At 36.1% G+C, this 11,124-nt stretch overlaps 1 protein-coding gene across 1 annotated transcript; it reads left to right on the top strand.

Moving 5' to 3' along the window:
- The first annotated feature begins 8,321 nt into the window (after positions 1-8,321).
- Positions 8,322-9,908, top strand: fgfbp1b (fibroblast growth factor binding protein 1b). The gene is made up of 2 exons (XM_073842317.1): positions 8,322-8,417; positions 8,578-9,908. The coding sequence occupies exon 2, from the start codon at positions 8,599-8,601 to the stop codon at positions 9,211-9,213; it is 615 nt and encodes a 204-aa protein (XP_073698418.1). The 5' UTR covers positions 8,322-8,417; positions 8,578-8,598; the 3' UTR covers positions 9,214-9,908.
- Positions 9,909-11,124: the final 1,216 nt, after the last annotated feature.

Genomic DNA, 11,124 nt, shown 5'->3' on the forward strand with positions numbered 1-11,124 from the left:
AAAAAAAGACAAAGCTTATACGCAGAAGAACACCATCTCCATCATCAAACATGGAGGTGGGCCAGTCCTGTTATGGGGTTGTTCTACTGTAGCAGGAAGTGGAAAACATGACCATACAAAGGATATCATGGATTTATTAAAGTATCAGACCATTTTGGCAAACATTGTGATGACTTTTGTGGAAAGTCTGAAGCTAATAATCAATGGACTTTCCTGCAGGACAATCATCCCAAAGTATACGTTCAAATCTACTTAAGCTTGGTTTAGGAATCAGTCATAGAATGTTTTTAAGTGGCCTGTTCAGTTTCCAGATGTAATTCTCATTGAAAATACATGGTTGAATTTGAAGCAAGCAGTGGCAAAGTAAAAACCAAAGATTATCAGTGATCTGAAAGCTTTTTCAGGAGAGAAATGGCCCAAGATTGCAGCAGAAAGGTGACAGAAGCATCTAAGCACTTCCAGGCAGTGTTTATTGGTGGTTTTAAAGAATAAAAGATTCTACACCAAATTTACTTTCAGGGATTGAATCATTTTGAACATAAATGTTTAGAGCCAATTTGATTTTATTTCATTATTCATCAACTTACGTTCTCAGAATTACTCAAAAGTGTATTAATAAACTTTCTTTAATAGTTTACTGATGCCTTTGTTGAATTGTTTTCTCAAAATGTTCTCTGCAGCAAAATGTCTTGCAGGTCAAGGGGGTTGAATAATTTTGATTGCAACTGTATATGATCGGCATCAATTCGTAGCAGTGAATGACGAGGTATCATATCAATCACAAGTGCAGTATGGAGTACATCAAGGCTCAGTACTAGGGCCATTTTTTTTGCGCTTTACATGTTACCTTTGGGAGATATCATCAGGAAACATGGTGGTAGCTTTCACTTTTATGCTGATAATACTCAGCTCTATATTTATTTGTGGCCCGTTGAAACATACCAATTTGAAAAACTAACAGAATGCATAGTTGATATAAAAAACTGGACGGCGAGTAACTTCTTACTGCTAAATTCTGAAAAAACAGAGGTGTTAATTATTGGACCATAAACCTCCGCAAGTAATAATCTAAAACACTGTCTAATACTCGATGGTTGCTCTGTCAATTCTTCGTCATCAGTTAGGAATCTAGGTGTCCTATTCGATAGAAATCTTTCCTTCGAAAGCCACATTTCTAGCATTTGCAAAACCGTATTTTTCCATCTAAAAAATATATCGAAATTACGACCTATGCTATCAATGTCAAATGCAGAAACGTTAATTCACGCATTCATGACCTCAAGGATAGATTATTGCTTTACTGGGCGGTTGTTCTGCACACATAATAAACAAACTCCAGCTGGTCCAAAATGCAGCAGGCAGAGTTCTTACTAGAACCAGAAAGTATGACCATATTAGCCCGGTTCTGCCAACAGTTCACTGGATCCAGTCCGTACCCAGCCCAGATGGTGGATTAGCACCCAGAAATAACCTCTACAGCCCTGAATGTCAGCAAGATGAGCCCCAGAGACAGATAATCAGTGAAGACCTCATCACGTAGACGGCCATCGACGCAAGACCGCGGGAACCAGATGAGTCCTCTCCAATCTGACTTTGTGGCAACATGGAACTTTTGCATCTACATTAATATTAGTCTGTTTCTTTCTTATTCTGAGGTCACCGTAGCTATCAGATCCAGTCTGTATCCAGATCAGATGGTCACTGCAGTCTCCCGAATCCAGTCCGTACCAAGAGCAGATGGTGAATCAGCACCTACAGCCGAATGTCAGCGGAAACCATGTCAACTAGATGAGCCCCAGAGACAGATCATCAGTAAAGAACTCCTAACCTAGACAGCCACTGGTGCAAGACCACGGGAACCAGATGAGCCCTCTGCAATCTGACTTTGATGCAACATGGAACTTTTGCATTATTGACACACTATTGTCCTATTTTAATGCTGTAAGGTTGCTTTGACACAACTTGTATTGTAAAAAAGCGCTGTATAAATAATCTTGACTTGACTTGCGCAATGAAGAAAAAGGTGGACATATTTACTTAGAATACACAGCTAATGTTGAATGTTCTGTCATTATACTCACCCTCATGTTGTTCCAAACCTGAATGATTTTGAAGAATTCTGGTAACCAAACAGTTTTGGTTTTCTTTGATGTCCATTGTATGGACAAAAACTATAATGGAAGCCAATGGGAACAGAAACTGTTTGGTTATCTTCTTTTGTATTGAGCAGAAGAAAGTTATGCACACATTTTGGAATGACATGAGGGACAGAATTTTTATTTTTGAGTTTGTCATCTGCTATAGCAGGGCCTAGTGGGACCATGCTAACCAGCCAAACTTCAAACCCTAGAGCTACAAAGACAGACTGGAATTTCTAAATGTCTCACGACCATGTTGATCTATGGACAGCTTCTCATAGTATCATAATATATTCCATAAGCTCTCAGCAAACATTTAACCAAAAGAATGAAGAATGCATGTATTTGTATTACAAAGAGCTCAAATCCTTCTAGATCCTTTTAATCAAACTGTTGTGAATATGACACACAGCTGGAAGCTGACATACCTGCCTAACACAAACAAAGCCTCCAGACACAACTAATGCTCTATGTCAGTGTTGCACAGTATTTTCAGCCTCTTCAGTGAGACTCAAGTGCCGCATTAATTCATTAACCATACAGTGCTGCTTGAACGTTTTTTAGAATTTTCTAAATTTCTGCATAAATATGACCCAAAACATCATCGGATTTTCATGTAAGTCCTGAAAGTAGACAAAAAGAACCCAATCAAACAAGTGAGAGAAAGATATTTTCACTCTATTGTCAGATATTGTCATTAATTTATTAAGAAAAATGATCCAGTGTTACATATCTATGCATTGCAAAAGTATGTGAATCTTAGCTTTCAGTATCTGGTTGACCCTCTTTTGCTGCAGTAACTGAATGTAAAGTTTCTTGTAAATGCTGATCCATCCTACACAATAACATAAGAGGTTTAACCCATTCCTTAGTGCAGAACCACTTAAACTCTGTGATGTCGGTGGGTTTCCTCCTATAAACTGCTTTCTTAAGTCCTTCCACATTTTAAACGGATTAAGGTCTGGACTTTGACTCAGCCATTCCAAAACATTAACTTTGCTCTTTGAACATTCTTTAGTAGAATGACTTGGGGGTTGTGTGCTTGGGGTTGTTGTTTTGCTGCATGACCCACGTTCTCCTGAGACTCTGCTTTTAAACAGGTGTCCTGATGTTTTCCTTTAGAATTTGCTGGCATAATTCAGAATTCATTGTTCCATCAATGATGGCATGCGGTCCTGGCCAAGATACAGCAAAACAGGCCCAAGTCATGATACTACCACCATGTTTCACAGATGGGATAAGATTCTTAAGCTGGAATGCATTGTGTTCTTTTCTCCGAACATAATAGCTTCTCATTTAAACCAATATGTTCTATGTTGGTTTCATCCATCCATTAAACCTTTCTCCAATTGTCCTCTGGCTTGTCCACATGATCTTTAGCAAGCAATTTTCTTTTTGGAGAACAGTGGCTTTCTTTTTGCAACTCTGCCATGCACACCATTGGTTGCTCAGTGCTCTCCTGATGGTGGGCTCATGAACATTAACATTAGCCAAAGTGAGAAAGGCCTTTAGTTGCTTAGAAGTTACCCTGGTAACTTTTGCAACCTCGCAGACTATTGCACATTCTGCTTTGGAGTAATCTTTGTTGGTCGACCACTTCTCGGGAAGGTAACAGTGGTCTTGAATTTCCTCCATTTGTACACTCTCACTCTCATCTGTCTGTGGATTTGTGGAACCTTTTCTAGTCTGATGAGCAACATCAACTCTTTTTTTAAGTCCTCAGTCATCTTCTTTGTTCGCGACATGATTCACTTTCAAACCCCTGTTCTTTGAATAAAACAGGTCACATACTGACATTTGATAGTCGTTGCACTGACTGAAAACACATCTGCACAGATGGACTCTAATTTCAACTTTAAATTAACTGCCCTCCACCACCAAAAAAATAACACACAATAATATTCTTATATCGTATTTAATTAGTATTAATAACTTTTATACAGATAATATATACATGCATCAGCACATTCAGCAGATAGCCATGAAATCAAAATTAATTTTCTTATAATATATTTTACCTAGCTGACAAGGATCACTTGGTTGCTTTGTGTCAAACTCAAATGCAGTTACACCGCGGGTTTTTGACCAGCGAATGTGTGCAATTTGTCCATTATTAAAACGACGACATCACATTACGTCAACATCACACCGGTGTGGTGATGCATTATATGAACCTTTATAGACATACTACTGTTTATTTTATAAAGACAACGTTGCATTTATTCAAACAACAGGATATTTTAGCGTTACAAGACGAAGAAGTTCATCTTTTTAAAAAAATATTTGTTAAAAAGACAAACAAAATGTAACGGCCACCTAATGGTTAATATTATTTATGTTAAGGTCCCTTTAAATATATTATGTTCTATGGTTGAACGCTGTCAGTGTTGCCAGACGTACGATAATTATCGTATTTGTACCATAATTTTGACCTCTGTACGATGTACGATCAATAATACCACAATGTACGATAATTTCAGAATTTTGTGACACTATGGTCGTTGTAATTATAAGAGCTTCTATTCTCAAAGATCTAGCTGTGTGGATACTACATCTACCTTCATGATTGTGAGGAGAGGTGAACGTGCGTTACGCATGCCTTTCATCCAATCTTACGTCTTCTCAACCAATATCATCGTGGAGAATGTCTCTCTCTCAGGAGCACAAGTTAACGTTCCTGTCGCACTTAGGTCAGTTGTTTCAAAACTGAGGTTGTTAGTTTAACAATAAAGTATAGAAAATGAGTGCTGAAAAGTATAAATAGCTGTAACATCTAGATTAATAGCTGTATTTTGAACGTTTGACTCGGGTAAGATAATTAGTTTAGCATTGCAATAAGGTATAGAAAATGAGTGCTAAAAAGGAGAAATAGCTGTAATATCTAGATAAATATCTTTATTTTGAACGTTTGACTAAAATACGATAATTTTCTCCCAAATACGATAATTTTGAGCTTCTGGTACGATACTTGGACATTTCCAATCTGGCAACACTGAACGCTGTTTTGTGAACGCGGCAACGCGCACGCACTGAGATAGAGTCGAGAGTGAGGCGAGAGATGGTCGCTCTGCTGCTGAGAATTAATGCTCTAAGTTTCTTTCTGTTTATTTGTCACGTTACCAGAGTGTTTTGTTTACTGTTTTGAGTGCACTGAGCGAACAACTATAAAGGCTCATAAAACGGCTGATCGCCTCGAGTTTTCTTTCTTTGTTTCTCGTTGTTTCATCCGGGTGGACTCTCTGGAGAACGTTACACGACGTAAAGGGTTACCAATAGCATTGATTTATAAATTAAAAAAACTCCCCCAAAAAACGGCACTTCCGAGTGTAATTACAAAAAGGACATGTGCTCTGCACAGGTTGAGCCCTACATGTGCACGTGCCTGCATTACACACGCCTATATTTATCAATGTGTGTGTGAGAGATTATTACATTACTGATAACCAAAACTGATTTAGAGCTTAGCTGTAACAACAAAGAATTATTTCTTGGTTGTAAAATTTTTCTTCATCTCTTGATCCCTTGGTAAATAAGTAATGAAGATACACAAGGAAACAGGACTTTCATGGATGACTCATTGTACTATCAACTCTAATAAAACTCCAGCATGTCTAGCATGTCTGTTGATATTATCCAACATAGATCATTCTAATAATAAATCAGCATATTAGAATGATTTCTGAAGGATCATGTGACACTTAAGACTGGAGTAACAGCTGATAAAAATTCAGTTTTCATCACAGCAATAAATTCTATTTTAAAGTATATGTTAAAAATAAAAAACATTATTTTATGTTGTAAAAACATTTTGCAATATTACATTTTTTTCTGTATTTTTAATCAAATAAATGCAGCCTTGATGAGCATAAGAGACTTCTTTAAAGACTGTCTCTATGCACCCCATGTCTAACCCCCTTCCCCTCAGAAGTGACCTAAATTCATTAAGCTCCAGTTAACATTCCACAAGTTACTAGATGCACAACACCTCAGGAAGACAATGAGAGGAGTTTTTGCACTACTGTTTTGTATTAATAATTATTTTATACTGTGTGTGTTTGTGTGTGTGCGTGTGTGTAGATAGGCTGCAAATGCACTATGAACAATTAATCAATAAAGCAAATGGGTGGAATGGAGGTTAAGCTATAAAATTAGGCCACAAAAACACAATCATAAGGACCTCTCACCCTTTCCACATGAGTGCACACTTACAATGACCCATTAACAAAGCATTTTTACATACCAGGACATATTACACAAGCATAATGGTGTTAAGCCAATGCAACCATATCATGTCTAACCATGATTGTTACATACATGGAATTCAGGAACAGGTCTTGTGAGGCCCCAGGGGACCAGCTGTTTGAAAGAAGCACCCACATCCAAAACATTTTTTGTTTAAAAATGCCATGAGTAACTGCTATTTGTCTGTCTAAATTGTATACGTATTAATATGTAACGCATAGAAGCACAAAACATGCATTTCTGTATGTTTTTATTGATGCTGAAACATACAATTTGGATGGATTTTAACATTTAAAGCGTACAATTATTTATTAGACAGTTAAGTTGTTCATACAAAAACAATTTAGGTTTTAGGTGTCATCATTCAATATGTCAGTATTGTACATTAAAATGCAAAAAATATGTGACTCTGGACCAAGTATATTTGTAGCAGTAGCCAAAAATACACTGTATGGGTCAAAATTACTGATTTTTCGTTCATGCCAAAAATAATTTGAATATTGAGTAAAGATCATGTTCCATGAAGATATTTTGTAAATTTCCTACTGTAAATACACTACCTTTCAAATGTTTGGGGTCAGTACATTTTTATTGTTTCTTTCTTTCTTTCTTTCTTTCTTTCTTTCTTTCTTTCTTTCTTTTTAAAGAAATTAATACTTTTATTCACCAAGGATGTATTTTAGTTAATAATTTAAAGTTTATTCAAAGTTAATAAAAATAATTTACATTGTTATAAAATATTCATATTTTGAATAAACACTGTACTTTTTAAACTTGTTATTCATGAAAGAATCCTGGGGAAAAAAATCACAGGTTCCAAAAAATATTTGGCAGCACAACTGTTGATATTATCCAACATCGACCATTCTAATAATAAATCAGCATATTAGAATGATTTCTGAAGGATCATGTGACACTTAAGACTGGAGTAACAAATTCAGCTTTTCATCACAGGAATAAATTCTATTTTAAAGTATGTTAAAATAAAAAAAACATTATTTTATATTGTAAAAACATTTTGCAATATTACATTTTTTTCTGTATTTTTAAATTAAATAAATGCAGCCTTGATGAGCATATAAGAGACTTCTTTAAAGACTATTACAAGTCTTACTGACCCCAAACTTTTGAACAGTAGTGTATATCAAAAGGTTATTTTTGATTAGTAATATGCATTGCTAAGAACTTCATTTGGACAACTTTAAATGTGATTTTCTCAATATTTGGATTTTTTGCACCCTCAGATTCCATATTTTTAAATAGTTGTATCTCACCCAAATATTGTCCTGTCCTAACAAACCATACATCGATGAAAATATTATTTATTCAGCTTTGAAGCATAAATCTACTTTCTATTCATCAAAGAAACCTAAAAATGTTTTTACTCAGCTGTTTTCAATACAATAATAATAATAATACAGCAAATCAGAATATTAGAATGATTTCTGAAGGATCATGTGACTGTAATGATGCTAACAATTCAGCTTTGAAATCACAGGAAGAAATTACATTTTAAAATATTTGTAAATAGAAAACAGTTATTTTAAATAGTAAAAATATTTCAAAATGTTTTTTGTTGCACTTTAGATCAAATAAATGCAAGCTTGGTGAGCAGAAGAGTCTTCTTTAAAAAACATGAAAAATCTTACTACATAAGCTCAGATCAACGAGGTCTATGATCAATCAGTTCCAAAAAGAAATACAAAACCTATGCTACTTATGGTCAATTTTGACAGGTAACACCAAATTTGGTCAAGAATTATCAAGGGTTAAAAAAACAAGTTTTAGGCCCAGGGACATGAACTGAAATTCCTATCCTTTAGTTCAGCCCCCTCTAAAAATTCAAATATATGAATGACGTAAGCAGTGGATTCCTGAATGTGTGCAAGAGCTCATTAAAGGGCTTTTCTCATGTGAGAGAATCTGATTGTCCTGTAGTAAGTGGGTGTGTCACTTGACACATAAGTACCTCGAGTGAGTTCATTTTGACGTGAACTAGTCAGGGAATCGCATCACACATCTGTCGTCCTAACACTGGTAAGATCAGTTTACTTTTTGGTGAAAGGTAAAGTCATGAGATTTGTTTTTTAGCTACCTCATAAAAATATGTTGCTTATTTATTATAAGCATCCTGCATGTTTTAAAATGTAATAAAGGACATATTATCGTATTTAATCTCATAATTATTATTTTTTAGATCGTTGCGTCACTGAAGGAAATGTCTCTCCGTGGGATTCTCGCGCTCCTGCTGTTCCTCGCTTGTCTTTCACAGCTCATCTTCACTGCTGAAAGCATCAGGGGAGCGAGGAGGAAACTAGAGAGGCAGGAGAGACGAGGTGATGATAACATTTCCGTACTCAAAGGAAAGTTCACAACCAAGGACGAGACCCAGTGCTCGTGGGTGGCGCGCGGAGAGGACAAGTACATTATGACTGTTACATGTAAGCCTGGAAACAGGAATGGATTCACCTGTAAATACAGTGCCAAGCCGGCGACGTGCACCGAATATAAATCTAATTCCAAGGGCTACTGGAAACAGATCGCCAGATCAGTTAAAAAGCAGAAGAAACTTTGCGCGGATCCGCGCGCAATGATCCGCGCGGGCATGTGCAAGGGTGCGCCGCTGGATGCGCATTTCAAACTGGAAACGTCACAAACGAAACCCCCCAAGACAGAGAAGACACCGATAACCAAGGACACAACGCTTCCGGACACCAAAAGCCAGTGCAAAGAGCGCATTGACCACAGTGAGCTAGCTAAAGAGAAGTGTGGAGATTCCTGGGCGAGTCTCTGCGCGTTTCTCTTCACTGCAATCCAGAGCGGAGACTGCTAAACGCAACGTGTATGTAGGCCTATAGTAGTCAACATTTGAAGTGGATCAAAAAAATAAATAAATAAAAAATCATTAAAATTGTCCTAAAACAAGATTGTGTGTTGTTTTAGCGTTAGAACCATTTTGATTGAAAGGTTTTGATCTACTTCAAATGTTGACTATACATTTGTGGGTAATTTTGTTATGGGCTACTAGTGTACTTTTTAAGGTGTAAAACTGTACTGATTCTGACAATAAGGAAAGTGTAAAGCAAGGCACTAAATTTATGCTTGACACATTTATAGTTTTTAATGTTGACATTTCATCGGATAATAATGATGTGTCTATTTATATTATGTTGAATATTACGTTTTATTTATATTTATTAAAGGGGCATTTTGAGGGATGTAGGAAAGGTAAATAATTTAGATGTTTGGAGTTATTTTTATTTCAAAGTGAAAAGTTTAAGTAGACCCTTAGGGTACAACAACCCCCTCAGGGGCTGAAGGACCCCAGTGGATGTTTGTTATTAATTTCATTGTTGTTTTATGTCTTTCAATTAAGTCGATTTTAACAAGTGGCAAAATAGACCTTTTAAATCATTTTAATTTAAATCATTTTGTGTTTAAAAGCTACATTTGCAAATATAATGTAAACGTATTTCTTATAATAATAAATTGGATGATGCTTCATCCTCGCTATCATCTTCTCATTCATATCCAGATGTTACACTCTTTTAGCAAATGTACATTATTTTCTTTTTTATACTGTAAGATACAAGACACATTGCATTGTAACTGTATTTATAACATGCAAAATAAATATTTTTATGTATTTGTGTAGAAAAATACCCCATTGCCACAAGATGTTTTATTTCATACAAACTTGATTTTTAAAATGCAGCTTTGAGGCAGAGATGATTAACAAATATAGCATTTTTATTTGGGAAGTTTAAAAACTATATGAGTTAAAATCGCAAAAACAAATAGCAAGTAATGAGTCTAAATGGGAGATAAACCTTATCCCATCTTTAACCATAAGAACCTTCCTGTTCCTGGTAAGCTTTGAGGATGTTGTCAGATCCTAATATTCTAAAAGCCCTCTCCAACACACACTCACTCACACACACACACACACACACACACACACACACACACACACACACACACACACACACACACACACACACACACACACACACACACACACACACACACACAAGCTTTCATTGTGCGTGGAGCAGCGGAAGAGATAAGGTAACCACAGATTCCAAACAGGTGCCTCTCTCTGTGTGTGTGTGTGTGTTCCTGGTATTGTCTATCTTATGGGGAGCAAATGTACCCACAAGTACAGTAAAACCAGTAATTTTTGACCTTGTGGGGACATTTTTGGTCCCAATGAGGAAAACAGCTTATAAATCACACAGGTTTTTTAAAAAGTTTTTTTGAAAATCTAAAAATGCAGAAAATTTTGTGTGAGCATTAGGGTTAGGGTAAGGGGATATAGTTTGTACAGTATAAAACCATTACGCCTCTGGAGAGTTCCCATAAAACAACCAATATGTGTGTGTGGGTGTTGACTGAAGTAATCTGAGTAGAAGCTGGAAATCGTCACTGATACTGTGCCTTTATAACAGCATTCTTGGCAGTAATGCTTGTGGGTGAGTGAGTGTGTATGTGTGTGTGTGTGAGTGTGTGTGAGTGAGTGTTAAGTTTTGCACAGGTTCTCTAATTTATAGAATGAAATAATAAAACAATGATGAAAAATAAAAAGTTATAATTAAACCTATGCCATTCACCTGTTAAGGGTTTCAAAATAAAGTGCGTTCTCAAATGGAACCTTGACAATAATCATGTGACTATGAATTGCATTCCATTTATATGACATCATATCAACACATGTGACAAATCATCCTTTGGGGTCAAAAAGGCA

Source organism: Garra rufa, chromosome 6 (assembly GCF_049309525.1).
Source record: "Garra rufa chromosome 6, GarRuf1.0, whole genome shotgun sequence".
Lineage (NCBI taxonomy): Eukaryota > Metazoa > Chordata > Actinopteri > Cypriniformes > Cyprinidae > Garra > Garra rufa.

Excerpts from the sequence above, each read along its gene's own strand:
- fgfbp1b (XM_073842317.1), top strand. The coding sequence starts at position 8,599 with ATGTCTCTCCGTGGGATTCTCGCGCTCCTGCTGTTCCTCGCTTGTCTT.